We start from the raw sequence: 26,528 nt of genomic DNA on the forward strand, positions 1-26,528 counted from the left end.
TTCATGATATTTGTAACATGTTGGTGGCAGGATATTAGGTACCATATATACGCGGGTATAAGTCAAGTTTTTCAGCACAAAAATTGTCCTCCGGCTCCTCTTCGGGTCCCTACGCGATGCCGGCGGCCCGCACAATGATGTCGGCAAGTGTATGCAGAGTTATCACCAAGATGCCTGTCACTTTAAGTCCCATGATCATTTAGTTTCCAGTAACTTCTCTAACCTCTTATGCTATGCTCCCAGTGAACAGACTTTCTTGCTCTGTTACCATAGTAATGATGTGTAACTGCCATCCCTGCACATCACCACAACACTGGCCATACTGGTTGCAGTGCAACCAACCGACTACAGCCAAACGTAGTGGTGATCACATGACCTGTCCAGGCAGATGAAGGACATGTGATGTGGACATGTGACCATCTTGTGTCTGCTCCACACAGAGGAAATCAACGGACTGATTAAAGGGCCAGTAGCATTTTAATTCTTCATTACAGTCCACAGGATTTTTCTGCTTTGGGGAGCAAAATTTTAAATAACAACTAATTACATATTAGCTTATATTTTAAGGACCCATTCGTATATGAATTATGCTGATTCCTGAAACGTAAAGTCCCCTGGTTCAGAAGTTTCTTTTACTTCAACCAGTCATGCCTGGAGATGAAAGGTCATGTGATCTCTAACTTGGTCATGGACAGTTAGAGATCACTGGACCCACCGTCTCTGAGCTATTTTATGGACAGCAATGGCAACTGAAGAGGTAAAAAAAATTCTAAACCAAAGGGCTTAACTTTAAATATCAAGAAAGCGGTGAAGAACTATTAATAGTCGTATATTGGTAACTTACCTAACATCCTGTCCCCATACTTTACAAATACCATGAAGTAAAGTAAATGTTAAGATGGCAGAGATGGAAAAAAATGCTTTGTCCAAAAGGGGAAAAACAGGCTTATGAGAAAGAAAGACAGAAGAAATCATTGCTTGACTTTTATTATCCACATGCAGAATAGTCTGCATTAATGCTAAACAGTACACTTCTGAAAAATACTAAAATACTTAAAAAACTATACATCATGTAAACAAAACATAAATAAGACAATGTTCTTTATACAGAATATTTAGTAAAGAATGTTAAGGGTAAAGAATATGTACAATTTTACATTTTAGCCTAAAACCTTTTGAATACATAAATATCAATGTCCCCCCCCCCCCCAAAAGAAAACTTTTTTTAAGCAAATGTAGAAAGACAAATACTGCTCTAGATAAACTGCTAAATTTTAACTAGAAGTGCAAATAGCTAGACTATCAATAGCAAATTATACTGGCTGATCAAAGTGATTTCACACTCTTCTTGACTGATGAGAACCTAAACGAAGGAAAAACAATAAACAGTAATATGACTTAATTACGTAAGCCATACTCAATAAAGAACATGTGGAACATCGAACAAAGTGTTGTCACTTCAAATAACAAATAAGTCCCTGGTATTTCATCATATATTCTCATTTAGGATGCTACAGTGTGCCGCTTTTCTGGTGCTGAAGACTGAAAAATGAGAAGGGCAGGATCTGCAATGCTGTTTTCAGAAACAACTGCAGCAGGTACTGGATTGATAGAGGAGTTGCCCATACTTAAAAAAGCTTGTTCCTTGACTGCCATAGTTTTAGTAAATTGCATGACTTTACTTGGCTGTGGATTGGTGCCCTGTGGCATGCAAGGAACCATTTGAGGTTGTGGTACAGTGGTTAATGTAGGACACAGAGACCCAACATTAGATACATACTGAGTTGTATTCTGCAAAGAAGGTAACATTTTAGAAGTGGCAACAGAATACATATTCTTGAAGGATTGTCCTGAACTCTGTATTGGTGCCATGTTCTGTTTTACGTTAGGCTGTTGTATTGTGGTGTTATTCAGAAAAGGATTACTGTTTGTATGCATTCTACTGCGATCTAATGAAAGTCCTTGTTTAGTATTTGTTGAAAGCAGCAAAACATGACTTCCTGCCCCAAGTCCTTGAGGAGGGACAATTAATCGTGTTCCATTAATAGTGATCTGAGTTCCAGGTGCCAAAGGTGTGCTAGTATTGATAACCAGTTTCTGATGGGTAAAGGAGTCACTTAACTGGGGCTTTAACTGGGTAACTGTAGTGGGTGAAAATGGTGGTAGAGCTTGGTAAGAAGAGTCCACAGAACTGGACTTACATACACTAGGTGTTAAAGGAGAGTTGATCATCACCTGTGTATTGGTGGTATTTGTTGAGAGCATTTTAGGAAACTTTTCAGAGACATAAAGAGTTTTTTCCAATGGATCCCTGGTTCCTGGCTGATATGCAGGTGCCACAGTATTCTGTAAGTGTAAACTTTCTCCAATACAAGTGGTTGTTGTTGGAATTTTCAAAGAGGATAATGAATCCTTTGGATGTCCAGTAGTCTGTGTAGTTGACAGTAAAACCGATGATGAAAGATGTCCAGTTTTTACAGTTGATAAAGCTACAGTATTCCCTCCATTTGAAGGGCACAAACTGTTTGAAAAAGGTGGCAATGTATTCAAAGGGTCATTTCCACTAGACTGAGTTGAGACTGGCTTTGCTGCTGCCACCACAGTACATGCAGTAGATGCCTTTGTTATAGGCACCGTACGTATAAGGTTTGAACTTGTAATCTGTCCATTTTGTCCTTTCATGTTGAAATTCTCAACACTGGTGACTGCAAAGGTTTTTTGCGCATTTTCATCTTTTTTGCCTAATGTATTTTGTAAAATATTAATAGGTAGAACATTTTTTAGACCACTGGTGGAATTGACAATTGTCTGCCCGATTGTTAAACCAATTTTTACATCCTTTACTTGCGACACAACAGGTCCAGTACTTGTTTTAACTGGTGAAGTCATAGTGGAAGGTATTAAGATAATCTGAGGCGTCTCCGTGGGCTTGACATAAGTTTTGCCGATTATAGTGGGGGTAGCCAGTTTTGGGGTTTGTAGTGCAACATTAGCGCTGGATGAACTAGTTGGAACTTGAGTGTTGAGAAATACTAATTTTTGTGGTGCTGCTGAAGATGTTGGTGTTGTTAACACACTCATTTTTTGCACATTTGAAGATGGGACAACAGAAGGGGGTGTAAGAAGTACCACTTTATGGAGTGAGGATCCACTTAGTAAATCACTATTTGAAGGGGTGGTAGTGTCAGGCGGAACAGAAATACAAGTTTCTGTTTGTTTTAGGTTTATATTTTTGTGTACAGTACTAGTACCTTGTCCATTACTATTGTAAGAAGCAATATTTGTTATACCCTGGGAAACTGTAGGCCAATGACCTGAATAAACAGTGGTGTCAACATTAGAAGAGTGCAAGGACTTCTCTATAGTTTTACACATCCCTGAACTAGGATACTGGACTTCTTTATTGTGTATTTGCGTCTGATGGTTTTTGCCACTAGGAACTGACAAAGCCTGCAGGCCAGGAGATGGAATTAATGGAGAAAAATTGGGAGAAGCAGAGGTTTTAGTTCTTGAGATTAAGTATGACTGAAGCTGTGGGGTAAAAGTAAATATAGAGTTTGATACAGGTGTAACTTGTTCTTGGCTTGGTTGTACTTTCACAAGTCCCGTATTTCCACCCCTAGTCCTCACAAGAATCGACTGGGAGTCTCTAATGCATACAGTTTTTAATTCCTGTTTTGCGTCAGATAAATCTGATTGTGCAGCACCGGATACATTAACTACATGGCTTGCGGCAACAGTTTTGCCAGTACTTGATGTGACACCTCCCATTGCACAGAAAGAAGGTGTTGATATCACAGATGGCACAACTGACGTTGGCAAATTATCTGGCAGGATGTGAGTACTGCTTTTACTTGTTTCACACTGTGGCACCACGGTACGACAGGCATTTATTGTAACTGGTGATGGGAAAACACCAAGAGTTGAAGACGTTGTGGAATGTACTGTACTCTTGTTAGGCAAGACAAGTTGTGCTGTTCTTTCTGAATTATATGAAACCTTGGGCATATGCTGTTTTCCAGGTACTTCTATCTGTGTGAGGTGATTATCATCTCTTAATAGTTTTTCATCTTTCTGTTGGATGAGTACGTTTTTAGGCAGAAGCAAAACCTGTTGCATTAGTTTGTCTCCTGTGTTGGCATCCAATACAGGTTGTACCTGAATCTTTACAGAGGAATTGTGTATCACAGGGACACAGTGTCCATCTGGTAACTTGTAAATCATCTGTACTGGAGCTTGTAAGGAAGTCTTAAAAGGTATTGCAGGCTGCACAGGAACTACATCTTCAACATTTTGAGAAACTGATTCGCTAACTGACTGTACCAGTTGGCTTGTTAAGGTCACTTTGTTCCCAAGATTTTTTGCTAGTAAAGCCTGTATTGGCTTGGTCCCTTTCAGAGCATCAAGTGGTGAAGTACGCATGATGTCGGCCCCTATTTCTATTATACCTGGATCAATTCGTTTGTGGTCTTCTAAGGATTTTTCATGACGATTGCATGCCAAGGAAGTGCTACAGACTTCATGAGTGCTTACTTTCATTTTCTTTTGTGGAAAAGGGTCATTTTCTTCATTATCTGTAGAACTGGATGGTCTGTTAAAGCGCTTACAGCTTCTTCCAGGCAATTCTTTCAAAAATAAATCTTGCCTAGGTATCTTGCTTTTTTCACACATACCAACCTCTTCTAACAGCTTTCCTGAAAAAGAAATTATATATAGAAGAAAATCAAATATATGCTAGTCTAACCCATGCAGTTTTCAAGAAAAGAGATAACAATTTAGCACTAGAGCCGATTATTTGATGAGAGCTGCAGAAGCCTTGCCCCTTTAGACTTAGCAGCAATCATGGATGTTAGTGGTGGGTGTCTGCCATATAATACAGCAGTCATCCGCCCTGTATGGGGAGGTTTAACCTGTAATATTAGGGCCTGTTTTGTAATACAAGTGCATGGGTGGCCCTTACTGGTAAACTTTATGCACAAGTGCAGATTAATTACAAAAAGTTGTAAGGTAAAGTAAAAGTAACTGGGCAACTCAGGCTTAGTAATTTGAGAAGATTTACCATATGAGAAAATATCGGCTCTCACATACAGAAGACTGTAAGTTGCTTTTAATGTAAATGGAGGCAATGCAAGATGTAAAAAAATTAGTCACATGGTAGAAATATACATAGGAAAAATCCAGTTTGTACAGTTACCTTGGAGCCGGAGGTAGAAATCAGGGCCTTAGAGTATACTCACACAGAATATTTGAAGCAACCAACTTCAACTATGCCTCCCAAAAAACTGTTTTGAATAAGGCTTTTGCAATGGTTACAAATTGTTTTATACAGTGCATTATTAGGCCAACTAATAATCTCACAAGCTACTTGTTTTCAGTAAAAAAAAGAAATTAAAGAAAAAAGCATGTATATAAATCAGCACACAATGGAAGACTTCTTGCTAGAGTCTTCCACATGGACTTTTGTAAGAACATGCTCCAAAAATCCTTGTGAAAAATACTGTGTGAACATACCCTTAGGTTTCCACCGCAGTTCTATTCTGGTAAATTTAAAAGCAAATGTTTAACACCAAAACATTAAAACACTCTGAATTCATACCAGAAGAATCTTTCCCTTCTTGAAGAGTAACAAATGTTTTACAAAAAGTATTTGTAGATTTGTTATCCTCACATTCTTCACGATAACAAGTTTCCCTGGTAACATTTTCTGAATTTGTCAGTTTTAGAAAGTCTTCATAATCCCGTCTGAGGCGTGCTCTGTGTAAAGACGGAAGGAACAGTTATTAATTCTTTTTCCAATTATTTTATTGTACATATAGCCATTATGTCACACTGTCCAGCCACACATATACACATTACAATGATGATAAATAGTAAAGCTCATTAACCCTTTCAAGGAGATGCCTGAATGACCACAGCAAAATTTCACATTTTGGTGTGACATGCTGTAAGCTTATTATTGAGTTTTGGTTTTTTACTTAAAGCCTAACTCCGAAGTTACCTGGCCAAAAATAGTTTTAGCACAACTGGAGACAGCATTTGACAACAATTTCAATGATATTTTGCACTCTGAATCCATCCAGGTATATCTATCAGCCCTACTACTAAAATTATCTTCAGCTTCTCCTGAAGTAGGCGGCACTTTCTGGTTGTGACATCAGAGGAGGGCACTGAGGCCAGGGGATATTCCCTCACTTCCCACAAGTGAGCTCTCTTCAGGGCACAAGCAGCCCAGACAATCAGGACACAAAATCCCAGGCTGAATCATCTCTATAGTGTTACTACTGTACAACACAGAGGTGAACCTAACCCTGACAGATAAAATCAATGTCAATTTTACATCCTCACAGTTACAGTGAGCTATACAGTTTACATATAAATCTATGCATCTATTACAACCTTATTATTACAATACACTCTAACTGCTAATATGGATTTGTCAGCCAGGCTGTTCAGCAGATGCTATCACTCTCCTCTCATCCCAGGACAGTGGGGGATGAGGAGTACAGAGAACAGAGGAGACATACAGCACACATTTACTTTTAACTGATGTGCTGATCCTCCCCTCAATGACCTGTTTTTAGCCTTGTTCTGTGCACTAGATTATTAAACCAATCTGTAGGGGGAAGCCTAGACAGAGCAGACATGACGGAGCGGCTTCCTATAATCACTGAGCAGAGAGAAAGGAGAACACTGCATAGTCCCACCAACTAACCTCTATGGACTGTTCCGGCCAATTAAGCAATAATTACCATTATAAATAGCCAATTATTGCAATTTTAAACTTCTATGGAGTATTTATGTTACTGAAAATATCATACTCCTCCTCGGCTAAATATACTACTCAAAAACTCAGCCTTCCATTAGTTGGGGATTTATGGCAGAGTGTGCCGACAGAAGCCTCACCTCAGTGAGAGACTTATGAAAACCTGCATACAGTTAGCAAAAAAACACATGAAGAACTCCCAGACTATGAGAAATAAGATTCTCTGGTCTGATGAGAAGAAGACTGAACTTTTTGGTGTTAATTTTTAGTGCTATATGTGGAGAAAACCAGGCACTGCTCATCACCTGCCGAATAACAGTGAAACATGGTGGTGGCAGCATCATGCTATGGGTGCAAGGACAGAATCAGTGGTTGCAACTGGAGGAGAGATGAATGTGGCCAAGTACAGAGATATTCTAGATGAAAACCTCTTCCAGAGTGCTCTTGACCTCAAACAGGGCCGAAAGTTCACCTTTTAACAAAACACTTACCCTAAGCACACAACTAAAATATCAAACTTTCAAACAACTCTGTGACCATTTTCAAATGGTCCAGACAGAGACCTGACCTAAACCCAATTGTCTCTGAAGAGACTTGAAAATGGCTGTCAACCAACATTCACCATCAAACCTGAGGGAACTGGAGAGGATCTGCAAAGTAGAAAGGCAGAGAATCCCCAAATCCAGGTGTCATAAACTTGTTGCATGATTCCCTAGAAGACTCATGCCTGTATTAGCTCAAAAGACGCTTCTGCTCAAAATTGAGCAAAGGGTCTGTATACTTATGACCATGTGATATTTCAGTTCTTCTTGTTTAATGAATTAGTAAAAATATCCACACTTCTGGTTTTTTTTGTATCAAGATGGGGTTCAGAGTGTACATTGATGAGCAAAAAAACCCTTTTTTGATATTACCAATTGGCTGCAATGAAACAAAGAGGGAAAAATACACACTGTGTGTGTGTGATATATATATTATACAAATACATAGACACAAACACCTGGACATCCCCCTTAATTTGGTATCCAAAGAAAGCTACTATATTTTTACTTGTTTAGGGTTTTTATGAGAGGAAACAGCAAAAATATGAAATAATGTACACATTCTAAAGTTCTCCTTTTATCATTTAAATTACTTTTAAACTTAAAACTTTATAGAACAGTTATAACCCCATCACTCTTAAAGGTCATTTACCACCAGAATCAAGAATTTAATGCCAAGCACACTGACATACTGGGGCGTGCCCCTTCTGACAGGATCTGCTCTTCTTTTAGCTTCTTATGGCCTTGTTTTTAAGAAAAAAAGGCTTTAAAATTAAGCAAACAAGACTGAGAAGTTCCATTAATTTGCATAATTGTAAAAACCCTTTTTTGTAAAAACCAAAAGCATAAGAAGGTAAACCAGATCCTGCCAGAGGGGGCACACACCAGCATGCTAGTGTGATTGGTTCATAATCCTTGATCCTGGTGGTAGATGTTCTTTAAAGGGAACCCATCATCACATTTTTCAGAAATACAGGTAGTGACAGGTTCCCATAGAGCCCTAGTAACTACCGTATATACCGGCGTATAAGACGACTTTTGAAGACAGAAAAATCTTCTGTCTTCTCTGGGGTCGTCTTATACGCTGGTAATCGTCTTATACGGCAGCTGTCGGGTCCCGGTGCATGGAGAGGGCTCACGGGCTGGTAAGTCTTGCAGCAAAGGCTTACCGGTAACCGGTGCTAGCACCGATCGCGGGTGTTTGCACAGCGATGGCTGCCGGCAGCCTCAAAAAGACATCGGGGCGCATACTAACCCTCCGTTGGCCTCGATGTCCGCGCGGCTCGTCTTCCGCACCGTCTTCTTTCTTCTGCTGGGCGCCGCCATGCTTTTCCCCGGGGCGCCTGCCGGGGAAGATCAATGGCGGCGCCCGGCAGAAGAAAGAAGACGGCGCGGACATCGGGGGAGCAGCGCAGCACATCGGGGCCACCGGAGGGTGAGTATATAAGTTTTTTTTTTTTTTAAATGCTGGGCTGTGCTGTATACTACTGGGGGCAGTGCTGTATACTACTGGGGGCAGTGCTGTATACTACTGGGGGCAGTGCTGTATACTACTGGGGGCAGTGCTGTATACTACTGGGGGCAGTGCTGTATACTACTGGGGGCTGTGCTGTATACTACTGGGGGCAGTGCTGTATACTACTGGGGGCAGTGCTGTATACTACTGGGGGCAGTGCTGTATACTACTGGGGGCTGTGCTGTAATGGTAATGTTGTTGTTGTATGCCTTATGTTTATGAGCGACAGTTTTCCTGCTATATACCTGCATGTCATAAGAATTTACATTAAAAAAGGACCATGTTAAATTCAAATCTGTTTTTTTTTTTAATTTTTACCGGTGTTTTGTATGCGTTGGAAAAGGGGTAGTCTTATACGGCGAATATATCTTAAACTCTATATTTTAAACAGGAAAGTAGGGGGGTCGTCTTATACACCAGGTCGTCTTATACGCCGGAATATACGGTAACTGACACCTTTCTTTTAGCTAAAAATTGTTCCCCTATCAGTAGAGTTACTAAGGGAAAAGCTGTTACAAATTAATATAGGCTAATAGGCGTGCTAAAGGGATTCCTTAACCCCTTAAGGACGGAGGGTTTTTCGGCTAATTTCTCGCTCTCCAACTTCAAAAATCCATAACTTTTTCATTTTTACGTGTACAGACCTGTGTGAGGGCTTATTTTGTGCGTAACAAATTTTACTTTCCCGTAATGTTATTTATTTTAACATGCCGTGTACTGCGAAGCTGAAAAAAAATTCCAAATGTGGAAAAATTGAAAAAAAAACGCACGTGCGTCACGTTCTTGTGGGCTCAGTTTTTACGACTTTCACTCTTCGCTCCAAATAACATGCCTACTTTATTCTTTGGTTCGGTGCGATCGCGGTGATACCAAATTTATACAGGTTTTATTGTGTTTTAATACATTTTCAAAAATTAAACGAATGTGTACAAAAAAGAAAAAAAAATTTTTGCCATCTTCTGACGCTAATAACTTTTTCATACTTTGGCGCACGGAAATGTGTGAGGGGTCATTTTTTGCGAAATGAGGCGACGTTTTCATTGCTACCATTCTGAGGTCTGTGCGACATTTTGATCATTTTTTATTTCATTTTTTATGTTATGTAAAAAGGTGTAAAAGTCGCATTTCGGACATTTGGGCGCCATTTCCCACCTCGGAGGTCACCGCCGGCCGTAACCGTTTTTATATTTTGATAGATCGGGCATTTTGGGACGCGGCGATACCTAATATGTCTGTGATTTTTACTGTTTGTTATGTTTTATATCCGTTCTAGGGAAAGGGGGGTGATTTGAACTTTTAATATTTTATTAATTTTTTTTATTTTTTAAACTTTTTTTTTTCACTATTTTTTTAGACCATCTAGGGTACATTAACCCTAGATGATCAGATCGCTCCTACCATATACTGCAATACTACAGTATTGCAATATATGGCGTTTTTGCAGGTCTTACATTACAATGAGCCACTGGCTCATTGTAACGAACCTGCATAAACCATGTAGCCTCGTGTCAAGAGAAGACCCGAGGCTACCATGGTAACCGATCGCCGCCCCCCGATGACGTTCGGGGGCGTGGCGATCGAAAAAAAGATGGCGGCGCCCGCGCGCCGCCGTCTTTTAAACGCCGCCCGCGACTTTGCGGGCGGCGTTTAGAGGGTTAATAGCCGCGATCGGTGCAAGCACCGACCGCGGTTATTAGCGGTGGGGGTTTTGTGCAAAATGCAAAAACCCCCACCTCTGTATGAAGAGGACTCAGCCCGTGAGCCCTCTTCATACATCCCTTATACCTCTGCGCCGTAGAGCTACGGCGCAGAGCGTTAAGGGGTTAAATGCTTATTTCACATATGTATTATTGTACAGTATGCAGCATATCTTATTTATGAGCTAATCCTTTTATAGCCCTGCGTGGCGACCTAAGAGTATAAGGGATGTATGCTGAATATGCCATAAATAATGTATAGCCCTGGCTGGGATGGGGGGACTGTTTTTTCAATTTTATTGTTGAAAATTGAAAACAAATAAAGAAATATTTGATTTAAAAAAAAAAATTAAAAAACTGTTCCCCTGAGATTCTCATATAAACAACTTTATAGTTTTACCTGGTCTCTAATACAATCAATACACTATATTGGGGCACTTTCGTCGGGTTTCCCAAATATTTCCGTTCTGCGCCAAATTGCCACAAGTTTTTGGCGCACGCGATCGGATTGTGGTGCATCGGCTCCGGCTTTCACGCGACAGAAATCAGGGCGCTTGGCCTGACAACCCGACGGATTCGGAATAACACAGAATTTAAAAGATGATTTGGGTCACAAGATCAAGCACTCACATGCACCGGGAAGGAGAAGGTGAACTCCGGCGGACCTTGGCGCAGCAGCGACACCTGCTGGATATCGGGCGCACGACCTTAGTGAATCCCGGCAGACCCGAATCCTCGTCGGACAACGCGCTGCGGGATCGCGACTGGACCGGGTAAGTAAATGTGCCCCATTGTATCACATGAAATCACAGCAGCATGCATGGAGAGGAGTAGAAGTCCACGGAGGCTGCTGTGATTGTTTTATGTGGTCAGATATGTACATGGGGTACAGTTTGCTAATGTTATGTAGCTTAAGGAACTTTTATGATGTCACCCTGGTCTCATGACATTAGGCCACGCCCCTCGACTTGCCCCAAATTTGCATAGATACCAGGCAAGATTATAACTTTGATTTTATGATGATATGAAGGAAACTATTTTTGGCTAAAAGCAGGGTGTCAGAGAGTTACTAGGGCTCTATAGGAATCTGCCACTACCTGTATTTGTGAAAAATGTGGTGACAGGTTCCCTTTAAAGAGAGGCCTGCAGATTTGCACCGTTTCACAGTTAATTAGGACATTGATCTATAGGAGGATGGAGAGTGTTAAAAGGGACCTGTCACCACTTTGGGGTGCTTAAACAACATCATGTCCACATAAAGTTGGTGAGTAGGACAGAGCTGAATATCCCTTTAAGGTATCTAATTGACTGGATACCTATTATGAAGAATGTTGCTTTGCTTGATGGATCAAGTAAAGACATTATTTTCTCTCACATTCCTACGGTTAGGAAACCAGAATAAATTTTTTAAAGGAAGCCTACCACTTGAAGTGGTAGGTGTAAGAAGGAAATACCGAGCACCGACCGCGTACCTCCGTGCGCCGAAGCAGCTTCGGCTATAAAGTTTAAAAAGTGTTTTAAACCGCGATCCAGCAGTTTAAAGCACTAACAAAATTAAGCTCCGGCACCAGCTCACCCTGAGCTGGTGCTCGGTATTTCCATCTTACACCTACCACTTCAAGTGGTAGGTTTCCTTTAAACTTTTAAACAAAAATAACATTAGGTATAATTCATTGATGCAAGTTTTTACCGGTTTTTCTGAAAAGCTTTTTGTAGCTTTGGTTCCCATGGCAACAGTTCCTTTAGCAGACGAGTTAAGGTGCTGTGTAGCTCTTTCACACTTTGTCTTCTGAAGTGCCACTTTCCCTAAAACATCATACCATCATTACACAATTTTATGTTTCCATCTTAGTTATCTCTCAAATGATTATATCAATAAATCATTAAAGGGCTTGTCCAATTTCAGCAAATAATTGATATTGTTTGTGTGTTTTAGGATATCGGGCGCACGATCTTAGTAAATCGTGCCGGACTTCATCCTCGTCAGAACACCGCACCTCAGTGATCGCGTCAAAACGCTCCATTCTGTTTTGAAATGCGATACAACAACTTGTGAGCAGAGGAGATTTGCCTAATTACATTGCTTCTAAAATTTTACAAAATGTGATTGAGTTTTGTAAGTGCAAATGTAAGCAGCAATGTAATTAGGCAAATGTCCTCTTGGTTTTAAAACACAATGTAAACGTCACGTGTCAGGAATAGTTACAGAGAGTATATTGGAAATTATTATTAATTATATCATTTTCCTTACAAAAACCATATCAATTATTTGCTTAAAGTGGTCAACCCATGTAAGGCAACACACCAACAATTTAAGGCCCCAAGCTGTCAATAGTAAATAGGACTTCTTGGATCGGCTCATTATTTAAAGTATCCTAAAAGTCACTGAGAAATCAATGGCACACAGGAAGATAATGGACAAATATATACGGTATTTTTTTAACGTTCTAAACATTTATCTTTATCCACAGGAAAGGGGATAAATGTCTTATCATGGCGGCTTCTTATAATCAGCGGTTCAGGACTTCTGCCAAGCTATCACTATACAGCAGAATGGGGGCCATAGCAATGTCACAAAGTCACTACACATCTCTCCATCCACTGTACAGTGATGGTCTGGCAGCAGACATGAGCAGCTGATTGTTGTGGGGGCCAGGTATATACTTTGTACCGATTAGATATTAATGGGTTTCCAAAGGGCTCGATTATAAAAACCCATGAAAACAATCTTTCATGAGAGTTAATCTGAAGGTAAAACCTGTCTTTTTTCCTCAGTGTGTGGCTGATGGCTCCGTTTTAGGTATCAATACTCTAGGTTTGGCTGCATTATACAAAAGTAAACCATATTAAACCAATATTCAGTAGACTAAAAGTACAAGCAAATAGACTATCAGTGTTCAGATCAAGCCAAAAATTTGGGGGAGGGGATTTAAATCTCCATTTACCATTAATGGGGTATTACTGGACATTGACATATACATTAATTTTTTCAATTGGATTTTATTAAAACAAAATGTATCTGAAGATTAATTTGCCATAAATGTAGTCATATGCTCCCTCAGAAATAAAGCTGTCCTTGGATATGACCACCACCGCTCAAGTGATTGAAAAAGAAACTTATTGCTTTTGCATATTAAATGACTGGGAGTGTTCCATGGAACGCTGCACCCAGGTGGTCTGGCACCTCAATGGCACATGAATGACCACCGTTGCTAGAGTGCAGATGACTGTATCCGAGGATAGCATTCTTGTTTCTAAGGGACTACAAGGCTACATTTATGTGAAATTATCTTTTTACAGGTACAATTATTTTAATAACATCCAATTGAAGATAAATAATGTCTGAAGAAAAATTTTATCAGGAAGTTGTAACTAAGGAATCCTAAATTATATTAAAAGACAACCTTACCGATTTCTTTTTATAGTTTTCCATACATTTTAGCTCTCCATCTATCTTCTTAATCAGTTCCCTGAGTTCATCAAGATTGGTGCACACAAGCTGAAAAAAGAAAAAAAATTAATTAAAAAAATAAAAAAGATTTTCCCATAATATTAGAACCTCATTGGAACTGCATAGATTTTTATAGTGATTTCCAAAAAAGAAGGAGTATACTTCTCAGATTACCAGTATGGACCTTGTGTTTGCTGCTCTAACATCTAGTGACTAGTAGCAAAACTACAAAATCTCAAATGATATAGAAACAATAATAGTTGTAACATGTAAAAACAACAGCATTGGAATATAAAATGTGTTATTTCCTGTTGGGGGCAATGACTTCTATTCTTCTAGCCAGATTGAGCTCAATAGTGAATACCATACTATGTTGACCTTATTATGTTTAAATAAGAACTCTGCTGCCAATGCCTCTATTTTAATGGAAATCAATGGAACTACTATTTTTCTTTATCAGACATTCCTTCAAAAAAAGAAAAAATATAGTAAATCAGCTCACCCTTCTGTGGCCATACATCAGGTGCCGGTGCACGGATATGCTGAGCCGGAACAGTGCATCTTGGACAAAAAGGAACGTTTATCCAGCAACCAGGCTTGATTGTCTTGCAATAAAACTTCTATTTATTTCATCATAATAGTAAAAAAGTTAAAAAAGGTACCATGTTACAGACATCTGACGCGTTTCGAACTCCCAAGAGTTCCCTTAATTATATCCTGTCTTTTCCCTTTCTCCTCCTCTTCACCTTCTGGTTCTATGACGTGACTAATTACTTGCTCGCCACTTACTTCCGCTACAAATGCCTTTATAATGAATGTACTCATTTGTTAGAACCTCGTCTATGACTAAGAACTCTTGGGAGTTCGAAACGCGTCAGATGTCTGTAACATGGTACCTTTTTTAACTTTTTTACTATTATGATGAAATAAATAGAAGTTTTATTGCAAGACAATCAAGCCTGGTTGCTGGATAAACGTTCCTTTTTGTCCAAGATGCACTGATTCCTTCAAAAACATTTTAGATTTAATACAAAAACATTTAAAAACAACCCCCATTTCCTCTTCTGTCTTCAGCTCCGTCTTCGCCTCCCCAGGTGGTCCCGTTGCCTACACCATGACGTGAGCCAATTGCTGACATCATGAGTGTGCCAATGGCGCCGCACACACTATGATGTCAGCTAGCGGCTGATGTCATGGTGTGTGCAACGCAGCCACAGGGACCTGAAGATGGCACCGGAGCTGGAGACAGAAGAGGACATGCAGGGGGCTTTTTTATGTCGCAAGTAATGTATGTTATAAGTGTTTAGTAAAAGTATAATAAAATAATTGAAACAAAAGTCTTTCATTCCAGGTCCTAGTGATATTCCATTTCTGTTCATTGCACCAGTACAACCAGTTGCTGGCCATTTGTTGCCCTGTACACAAACGCCACAAGAATGGCTAGCCTTGAATGTGCTGTTTGTGATCGGTTTGCTGTTGATGAGCTGAAGCAGTGACCTGAACATATCAAAAATAAATGTTATCTAGGGCCCCCAATAGCATCAACCAGGATTCCAGTGCTGCAATGGAAAAACTGGACATTTCCACCCAAGGACAGGTTCAAAAATGCATTTTAATAAAGATTACAATAATATAGCCCTCACTCCCTATTCCAGTAACTTATAAAACTTTACCTAGCTTCCTGCAAGCAAGCTTCAGTGAGTATCGGCTACAATAGACCAAATCCCTGTGTCATTGAATCATCCTACCTCACCCTAACTCATCCTCCCCGCCCCCTCCATGCCTAAATGACCAGCGGTCAGCTCAGGTACAAATGGGGGAAGAATTTACTTTTTAAATTTAGAATATTTGCAGCCTAAAAGGAAAATTCTTAAGCCAGAGCACATCTTTAAAATGTATAAAGAGCCTATGATTTTGCAAAAAAACAAAGCAAAAAAGCATTTTAAAAATTTTCATCAAGACAATTGGTTACCTGGAATTCAGGAGAAGCCGGTAAAACTGCAGACTTTTTGCTCTTTTTGATCACCATTTTCTTAGATACAGATTTATTTCCTTCCAAAAGTCAAAAATAGCTTTATAAGAAATCATGGAGACACAACAAAGGCATACAAAAAGTCATTTATTTTTTGCTGCCTCTTCTCATTTTAAAAACACTCAAATTGAATTTTTACATCCACCTTTCTGCTCTGATTTGTCATAAGTTCCATGATACTTCATCATGCTAGAATTGAAGATTGACTCTCAACATGCTAAAGTTGGATATTTAATACTATTGGCAATTGCAACCCTGTGGAGAAAAAGATGCTCTTGGCCCTAAAAGTGCATCAGGAATGTATGCAGAATTCTATATTGGTACCTATATTATAAAGTACTTACCAGACTTGTGCTTTTTGTGCTTGGCTTGCTTTCTGTTTAGATACAATTTACTATGGATTTCAGACTTGAATGTGTGCTTTTGTAGATTTTCACATTTACCCTGTAAGTTCTCATTTAGTAGATCCTTTATTTTTTTCTTTTTCTTCTTCTTTGGTCGCATTTTATTGATCCTCAATTTTTTATTGTTTAGTAGAGGATGGTCCAAGATGATGTCCATTACTCTATGGCACATTATATCAGAACTATCATTCTGACTGCCATTTATATGGACTTGATAAGATTTAAGTGCATTTTCTTTCAAAGGGCTAGAGTCAGATTTAGGTAATGTTGCTTCAGCATACCTATCCACATTTTCAAGGATTCTAATCTCCCCTGGACTCAGAGGATCTCCATATCCTACAAGCTCTCCAGGACTTATAGGTTTTTCAACATTTTCTTTGCAAGAAACAGTCATATTACAATCATTACAACTATGGTCATCTTGCTCAATGTTTATCTTCATATCATTGTCAGAAACGCATTTGCAGTTATCAATTTGACAATTTACTGAATCTTCCTCTTTAATATCACAGAATGTCTCTGGATTAGTAAAATCAGACGAAGATGCCATGTTCACTTTTCTAAAAACTCCGTTCCGTCTTTTAGAATATTTGCATTTGGACCTCCTAATTTTTACTCGGGGATTCCTTTTAATTTTAATTGATGGTAAAGGAAATTCCGGAGCTTTAAGAGGTCTTTGCTTGTACACACGCACGTCTGCACCACAAAACTGTGGAAAGTGAATGTATGCATTTTCCTGGGAATCATATCCTAGAATTACTTCTCTACATTCATGAATTGGTTGTCCAAGCACAGCATCCTGTACTTCACTTTGTGTTTCATAGACAAAGTCACAAAGACCTTTCAACAACCAAACTTTTTGGTTAAAAGTTAACTCATGAAATGTTTTTTGTTCAAGGGGGTTGACTTCACCTAAAACTTTAAAAAACTGAGAGCAGAGGCCAAGCTTCTCAGCACATCGGTCAGGGTTCTCAGCTTGACTTATAACAGTGTACCACTGCTGAACTTTCTGTCTAAGTGCTGCTTCCCAGGATCTGTATGGGAGGTTAGGACGCCTATGCAATGTTGGTCTGCGGTGCGGAGGGCTCAATAATGAAGTCATTATCTTTGCCAAAAATACATTACACTGAGGCATCAATAAACACCGCTCCAGTTCGTAAAACACAATTTCAGGCAAGTTCAAAATTTGCTGAGCTAAGCAGAGAAAATGGCCTATGGCTGGTATTTCCCACATTGTCTCCATTGATGAGGGTGCTGCAAGAGCTAGGAGACCCCGATCCCACTCCTCCATTTCCTTCTGGTTGGCTTCCTCTGCTTCTTTCTTCTCTTGCTCCTTAATTCTAATGACAAAAATAACAAAACTATGTAAAAATTTTTGTTTTCAACTAAAAACATGCAAAAATCAAATTATGCTACCTATACTAAAAGGGAACAACAGTACATTAAAATACTAGGTTTCCTGAGGCAAAATATCAGGTGAAATATCCTGAGCGCCCCAGGGCAACTTGCATAACTTTTATAACTCTATATTTCTGCAACTGTGGGATATATTGTTATAACAAGAGAAGTCCATGGGTAACAATGTTCCTCAGGAACTTCTTACTAGGAGACATCTACCATCACTAAACATCACAAATGGTAGATGTCCTTTAAAGGAAACCTACCACTTAAAAGTGGTAGTTCTAACCCACAGATACATGGCACCAGCTCAGGGTGAGCTGGTGCCGAGCATATTTTCATTAATGCAAGAAACTCCCGATTGCCGTTTTATACCTTATATTAAAAGCTGTTTCGGCGCGCCAGATGACCGCACGGCACACCATGCGCACGACCGTGCGTGCTGTTGATTCTGAAGTGCCGGAGAGCCGGTGACGTCAAGCTCTCGGGCACACTCACACCTGCGCAACTTGGCACAGGGAAACCCCTTAGCGCACTGCACCCGGTATATTGGACCCACTGGTTGTAGTGGGCTCTGATCACAGGTGTTTTAACCTGCCTTTGGGGGGGGGTTTCCCCCCCACGATGCCCCCCACCGCGCCGATCGTTGCTATGGCAGCCCTGGGGTCCGGTCAGGACTCCAGAGATGCCTGTAGGCACCGCCTGAAAGATGGTGTCTGTGACATAATCTTAAAGGCACAGTGTCAGCCTATGCATGTGCATCAGTATTGCAGAGTATTATCATGAGCACGCAATCAGATGATTGCTTGTTCATGTCCTATGGTGAATAAAGTGAAAAAGGTAAAAAAAAATGTTATTCAATAAAAAAAATCAAGTAATAAATCAATAAAAATGCCCATAAGCCCCCTAGCGTACAAAGAGACATATAACCCAAAAAAAGTCTAAATCATAACAAAACCCCACATATATAGTATCACCACGTCCGTAATAACCCGTAGAATAAAAGTAAATAATTATTGAACCCGCAAGATGAACGCTGTTAAAAAAGAAACCCGCCAAAAATTATGATTATAACCTATACAATCCCACGAAAAAATGCAATAAAAAGTGATAAGAAAACATATGTACTCCAGAATGATGTTGTTGCAAAGTACAACATGCCCCACAAAAAACAAGGCATCAACCAGCTCAATAGCCAAAAAATTAAAATGCTATGCCACTTGGAAGACGGCAATGCAAAAATGATAGATTTTTCCAACATTAGGGTTTTATTTGACAAATTTAGTAAAACGTAAAAAAAAATATTAATGTATGGTATCCCCGTAATCGTATTGAACCATAGAATAAAGATAACATGATTATTAGGCTATATGGTGAACACAAAAAAGTAAGAAATCCAGTACAGAATTGATGCTTTTCTACTCCTGCCCTCAAAAAACAAAGTTCCTAATAGGGAATAACAACCCCAAAATGGTAACACTGGAAAAAGCATCTGATCCTGCAAAAAAGTCACATGGCCCAATAACGAAAAAGCAAAAATTTTATAGCCTACAAAAGGGACCAATTGGAAAACTAAAATCCTGGCAGCTGCGGGGCGCTCCTTCCCTTCTGCGCCTCGCTGTGCGCCCATAAAACAAGCAACAGCCACATGTGTGTGTGTGTGTGGGGGGGGGGGGGGTTTAAATCTAGGCGGTAAATCTATGTGCCTGGAAACGCAATGATTTTGAATTTCGAAAATGGCAAATTTTTCAAAAAATTCAGCATTTTTTTTTTTTGTAAATATAGGCAAAACTTTTAAAATTTACCACTAAAATGAACTACAACGTGAGGAAATCGCTTTGATAACTAACAGTGTTCAAAAGTTATAACCATATAAAGTGACGCAAGTCAGAATACAAAAAATAGGGCTGAGCCTCAAGCTATAAAATGGCTGCGTCCTTAAGGGGTTAATATCACTTATATTGAAAAAAAATTTGTTTTAACGTCAACATAATATGAGAGCCATTTCATGGCTAGTTTTTTAATTTTTGTTAGAAGAGAAGTAGCTTCCACTGGCATCATTTAGGTTTGAGGTTACTTTATAAAAAAGAATACCACCTTAAATATTTTATTAAAAGTTTAAATTAAAACATAATTTAGCAACATTAATCTATTTGATCAATAAAGGGTTTGTCCATCAAAAAAGTTCTCAAATTTTAATCCTCTAGTGATGTTTATACAATAAAGATTATTTCAACCCCCTTACTTTACAGTTTTATTGCTATTTTAGCTCCTATAACTCAGTGATGGTCATTGTAAAATTCCAGAGTGTGGACGGGGACTCTAAGCAGACACTTCATGATTCCTCTGTGCTATGAGATGCTGTGTGCTGACAATGTGCTTAGATTATCAGGGTTGCTAGGTAAAAGGTTTATCTACACTTTCATTTAGCTTCTGAACATTCTACTACTATCTGACACCTAGAAAAACAGAAATGAGAATAATCAGAGATGAGAGATGATGGGATCCATGAGATGGTTATAAAACACAATGACACTCTCAGCTCTGCTAACTCACCTATAACACACAATGTCAGCCCTGCTATATGGCTCCCTCCCGGATAAAGACCTTACCTGTCTCTAGTGTCTGCGCACTGCTGCAGGCCGGAAGGAAGTGCCTGTGTCTAAGCTGGTCTTGTAATGCATAAGGAGGGGTAGGAGGCAGAGATCATTGCAGAGCATTACAGTTTGGCCCCTCAGGCTCTCATTAGCATACTTTTATGTTTTTTTTAATCAACAATAAACTTTACTGAAGGGTATTTGGAGATACAATGCAAATGGTAGATACATCCCATAAACGGTGGTCTCGCAAGACCCCGCATAAAAGGGAAAGATACAAAGAACAGCATACGGTTATATAGTATGCATAATTGGTCTGCAACCATGGCCGGATCATCTCCACGGCAAAGAGGGAAAAGGAAAAAAAAAAGGAAGAACATGTAGAAATGACCAGCATGTTTATAATCATACATGTGCAGAGTTAACGGAAAACAATTAGTTTGAGTAAAATTTAGCACATGTAGCTACAAACAATATGCAACATAAACAGCACAAAGCACCTAACCACGTACCTGCACCCTATTCCCATCCCAGGGGTGAGAAAAACCCATTCATATCAGAAAGAGTGCGACTAGGAGGGGATGTGGGGAACCGCAGTAGAGGGAGAGTCAAGCCATTTGTCTCAGACGGCATGAAACCTATCCTTCTTCCTGTGAATAAATAGCCACTTTTTAAGTGGGTGGGTGTTATTCACTGCCTTGTTCTAGCCGTAGAGAGAGGGGGGATGATCCAGAATGTAGCTACTGTCATCTGAGAAAGTTTGTTCTGAAGTAAATTGGAACAGTTCAGGATGCACCAGAAGGAGACAAAGCTTAGGGTCATCAGGGACAGCCACTCCCATTTTATCAAACAAAAATTTGCAAACCTACTCCCAGATACCTCTAACCAAGGGGCAGGACCATATTAAGTGATAGTGATTAAGAAATAGTCAAAGGGTCAGGAAGCACAGATTGGAGAGTTAACTGTGGACTAGCAGTGGACTAGAATACAACTCAAAGGTAGAGTTTCAAAATGGTTTCTGAGTGTGAAATTCCCACCAAATATGTAACATAGTTCCAATGTCTCTGCCACATAGCCAGCAAAGCTGTAAGACTGGGTAGAAACAATGAAGAAGTGCTGGACACTGGTACCACCTTATGAGGACTTAGAGTTCTTTTCCTTGGCCAGACATACCGTCAGGAATTTGTGAAAAAGCAGGAATGCCAGCTCCCCTTCCCATCTAAAGAAAGGTGTTTTTAAATCTCAGAGAGTGGTTGGGTCAAGGGGGAGGGTTGGCAAAGAAGGGACTCCAAATGTGTCAAATCCCGAACAAATTGATGTCCCAAAGAGTTAACGAAGTAGGACAGCTGAAAGTAGGTCATCCAAAACATGGGAATGCCTCAATGATATGCCTTCAGAATGAACCAAGATGGCTGAGTGTAGTTATAAAGAACTTTATGCACTTTATACACAAGAAGCTGTTTGCCGACTGATCAGGAGGGAAAGCGGTGTTCTGAAAGATGGGAGTGAGAGGACCCTTTTTAAATATTTAAAGAAAAAAACATTTATTGAAGCAAACTACTTTAGGAAGAGTCTCTAGGAACTCTGGACCAAGCTTAAAGTGCCCTGGGAGTTTGTTTCTCAACGTGGATTTTCTATTATGAAAAGAACTGAAAAAATAAAGAATGTAAGCGAGACAATAACATGTGGAGTTAAATGTCAGATAGCTGACCGCTTCCCGGTAGGTGTGGATGGAAGTAACTGTGGGCCAGTCTTATACTGAGGCCGAAGGTAGGTTCAGGGCTGCTATAAATTCTGGAAGGTCCTCAGGTGCGTGAAGAGACAAATTAATAACTATGTCAGATCACCAATCAGAAAGGAAAAGTCGCTACTGCAGAATATTGGGGGAAAGGACAGGTAGGATTATAGTATAGTTTCACCTGGGAACGTCGCCTGTGTTCCTCCCTGCAATCTGAAGCGATGGACCCTGAATGACATCACAGGGTTTGTCATCAGCAGCGGTCTTGCCACTATGGAACAATGGGCCCTCTCTAATTCGAATGGAGAATTATCCTCAGCACCAATTATCTCATTAAATATTTGATGCAGCAACAAAGGGAAGTTTTGGGACTCTTGGACTCTCATATCATCCAAAAGGTCAAACAGGTGGTGAACTTAACCAGCACGAGTGTCCAACAGGCTTTGATGGTTATCAACTCTGACTATTGTGCTTAATCTCGATTCAGTGTCATTTGCTCTGTCAGAAACAGATCGTAAATTAGATAGTTATGTGTTTAGTTCTGACCTTTAAGCTGACGCCAATCTGGCAATGAATCCATCCATATCTTCTCAGGTGGATATAGCTCTGAGATGAGATCTGAGCTTCTGCAGAGGAGTATTGAGAGGAGTGAGAACATCAGATGCCTGGATTAGGGATGATGAGGGTAGCAGACCAGACTGATTAATGGTCACAGCAATGGAAGGAAGATTATTGGTGCAGGCTTGTACCACTTGCTCTTGGGAACCTCGTACATGGGAATGTGGGGGGTGACATCAGGGGCGGTGGAAGAAGAGCAGAACATGGAGGACCGTGAGCTGTCCTGGAAGAAGATGGACGACGCAATCTCACTCTCACTTCTTTGAAGCTGAGCTTCTTCATGGTAGGTGGAAAGTGAGGAAAACAATGGAGCCTGCAAGTCAAAGCTCCTGGGTGCAGTTGTGGTTGGAGCCTAGTCCAGTGAGGTGTTCAATTTAGTGCGAATCTGGAAGCAGGGAGTGAGGATACCTCAGGTGCAGGATGCTTTCTCTGGTGGGAGACTCTGCAGGCAGGAAGGCTTCAGAGAGAAAATGGCTGATGTTACCGCGGTAACATGTCCCATGGAGTTAAAGAAGAACATCTGAAAGTAGGCCATCCAAAACATGGGAATGTCTCAATGATATGCCTTCTGACCGATCAGTGATTATGTGGCTGGAGGACGAAGGTCTCCTGCCATCCATATGAGGATGAGCAAGTGTGCCAGTACAGTTATAAGCAGCATATTACTGTGCTGGGGAGGTCTTAGGATACTTTGCAGTCCTGGAGAGGTCTAAAGATGCATCCTCACACTGACATTGCCAGGCCACGGCCCATTAGCAAAATTTTAAAGGGCACCTACCACCACAAATCTACCTATAAAGGTAGATTGGGTGGTAGGTGCATCAATGGGACGTGAGGATAGCCCTTTTAAGGGCTAATCCTCACGTCCCCTCACTTTTTTGGTAACTTTTATTCCACATATATTTAAATTTACTTATGCGGCTACCGGGGCGTGGAGTAGCCGCATATGAGATTACATGAGGCGGCTACTCCACGCCCCGGTACCCACTTTACCCCTCTTACTCACCCATCTTCGGCGCGCAGCTCCGCATAGCTGCGCGCCCTCGTCCGGCGACCCTGCCGTCTGCGCATGCGCAGAAGAGCAGGCCCGCGCCTGCGCGGTCACTGCTCCGAAACAGGCGCGGGCCTGCTCTTCTGCGCATGCGCAGACGGCAGGGTCGCCGGACGAGGGCGCGCAGCTATGCGGAGCTGCGCGCCGAAGATGGGTGAGTAGGAGGGGTAAAGTGGGTACCGGGGCGTGGAGTAGCCGCCTCATGTAATCTCATATGCGGCTACTCCACGCCCCGGTAGCCGCATAAGTAAATTTAAATATATGTGGAATAAAAGTTACCAAAAAAGTGAGGGGACGTGAGGATTAGCCCTTAAAAGGGCTATCCTCACGTCCCATTGATGCACCTACCACCCAATCTACCTTTATAGGTAGATTTGTGGTGGTAGGTTTCCTTTAAAAGTTGATTTTAGAAGGAAGCAGGCTGTGGATAAACAATATAAAAGATTACCAGTCACTGTTCCTGGATCTCTAAGTACATATTCCTGCTTTATCTATGTTTGATTTTGATTGTAGTTTTCCTATTTTATTGCATTTTACTATTAAGCCTGGTATAGGCCTGGTGCATGATATAATAATTTTAATTTTACTTATACTGATCAAGCCATATATACTGCAGCTTACACTTTCCACCATATGTTACTGACCACGTTATTAAATGTAAAAATATACAAAAAAAAAAATTGGTTAAAAAAAAAATCATCTTTTCTCATAACACTATGTTGCACTGTTCCCTTTGTTATGCTTCCTAGAACTTAAACCCCTTCAAGATGCAGACAGTTTGTATGTTAAGGCTCGGCCTCGTTTTTTGTAATCTGGCATATGTCGCTTTATATGGTTAGAACTTTTGAACATTTTAACCTACCATAATGATTTCGAGATTGTTTCTTTTTGTGATACATTGGGGCACATTTACTTAGGAAGCTGAAAAATGCACTAAAAGTGCTATTTCCGTGTATAATGCTCGGTCCGGCGATTCACTAAGGTTCTGCACTAGAAATCATGAATCTGTTGCGGAAAAAACCCTTAGTAAATGTGCCCCATTGTACTTCATGTTAGTAGTAAATTTTGGTTGGTATGTTTTGCATTTATTTATGAAAAAAAAATCCAATTTGCAAATTTTTGGAGAAATTAGTAATTTTCAAAATTTGAAATGATCTTCTTTTGAGACAGGGAGTTTTACCACCCAAGTATAATCCAACCCGAGTATAAGCCGAGACCCCTAATTTTACCACCAAAAACTGGGAAAACCTATTGACGAGTATAAGCCAAGAACGGGAAATGCATTGGTCACAGCCTCCCAGTATATAGCCAGCCAGCCCCCATGTAGTATGTAGCCAGCCAGCCCCCATGTAGTATGTAGCCAGCCAGCCCCCATGTAGTACGTAGCCAGCCAGCCCCCATGTAGTACACAGCCAGCCAGTCCCCATGTAGTACACAGCCAGCCAGTCCCCATGTAGTACACAGCCAGCCAGTCCCCATGTAGTACACAGCCAGCCAGTCCCCATGTAGTACACAGCCAGCCAGTCCCCATGTAATATACAGCCAGCCCAATGTAGTAAACAGCCAGCCAGCCCCATGTAGTACACAGCCAGCCAGTCACCAGTAGTATACAGCCAGCCCCATGAAGTATACAGCCATCCTGCCGCCAGTAGTATACAGCTAGCCCCCAGTAGTATACAGCCAGCCAGCCCCCAGTAGTATACAGCAAGCCAGCCCCCAGTAGTATACAGCCAGCTCCCAGTAGTATACAGCCAGCCAGCCCCCAGTAGTATACAGCCAGCCAGCCCCCAGTAGTATACAGCCAGCCAGCCCCCAGTAGTATACAGCCAGCCCCCAGTAGTATACAGCCAGCCAGCCCCCAGTAGTATACAGCCAGCCCCCAGTAGTATACAGCCAGCCAGCCCCCAGTAGTATACAGCCAGCCACCAGTAGTATACAACCAGCCAGACACCAGTAGCATACAGCCAGCCAGCCACCAGTAGTATACAGCCAGCCACCACCAGTAGTATACAGCCAGCCCCATGTAATACACAGCCAGCCAGCCCGAAGTTTGCCAAGCACATAAAAAAACAAACTTACATACTCACCTTCTGGCGGTCCCGATACCCGGCGCAGCTTCCCGATGCTCAGCAGCGGTGACACCACCGCATCATAGTGTGCTCTTGCCGGCAGATCACATGGATGCGTCTCTGCTGGCTAATACAGCATAGAGAAGTAATAAGAGGAGCCGTGCCGAGCATTGGGGCGCCGGAGGGTGAGTATGCAAGTTTTTGTTGACTCGTGTATAAGCCGAGGTGAGGTTTTTCAGCACATTTTTTTTGTGGTGAAAAACTCGGCTTATACATGGGTATATTCTTACTTACATTTAATTTCATTTCCCAAAATTTCTACATTGAAATTTTTGTGATTTATTGTGAGTTTGAAATATAAAATTACTAAAAACCCCCTATGAATCCCCCCCATTTTCTTTGAGCGCTGCATAGTAATTAAGACAAAATGGAGATGAAATTTATCATATATAATCATTCTGGAGTAGATATATATTTTTTTGATCACTTTTTTGCATTTTTTGTGGGTTGAAATAGGTAAAAAAAAAATCACTTTTTGGTATTTTACTTTGGTGGGTATTTTATGGCCTTCATCGCGCAGGTTCAATAACGATTTATTGTTATTCTACAGGTCGTTACAGACAAGGTGATACTATATTTCTGGGGATTGTGT

General features: G+C 40.7%; 1 protein-coding gene across 1 annotated transcript in view; it reads right to left on the reverse strand.

The window, feature by feature from the left end:
- Window positions 1-965: 965 nt before the first annotated feature.
- The window catches only part of BRD10 (bromodomain containing 10), a 38,703-nt gene continuing 13,140 nt past the window's right edge, over window positions 966-26,528 (reverse strand). The window contains exons 3-8 of the mRNA XM_072152166.1: window positions 16,346-17,745; window positions 15,942-16,021; window positions 13,928-14,017; window positions 12,209-12,324; window positions 5,597-5,754; window positions 966-4,694 (exon numbers count right to left, since the gene is read on the reverse strand). Of these exons, the coding sequence (XP_072008267.1) occupies window positions 1,504-4,694; window positions 5,597-5,754; window positions 12,209-12,324; window positions 13,928-14,017; window positions 15,942-16,021; window positions 16,346-17,745 (5,035 nt within the window). The 3' untranslated portion in view covers window positions 966-1,503. The remainder of the gene's footprint in view (window positions 4,695-5,596; window positions 5,755-12,208; window positions 12,325-13,927; window positions 14,018-15,941; window positions 16,022-16,345; window positions 17,746-26,528) is intronic.

This window comes from Engystomops pustulosus, chromosome 1, assembly GCF_040894005.1.
Source record: "Engystomops pustulosus chromosome 1, aEngPut4.maternal, whole genome shotgun sequence".
Lineage (NCBI taxonomy): Eukaryota > Metazoa > Chordata > Amphibia > Anura > Leptodactylidae > Engystomops > Engystomops pustulosus.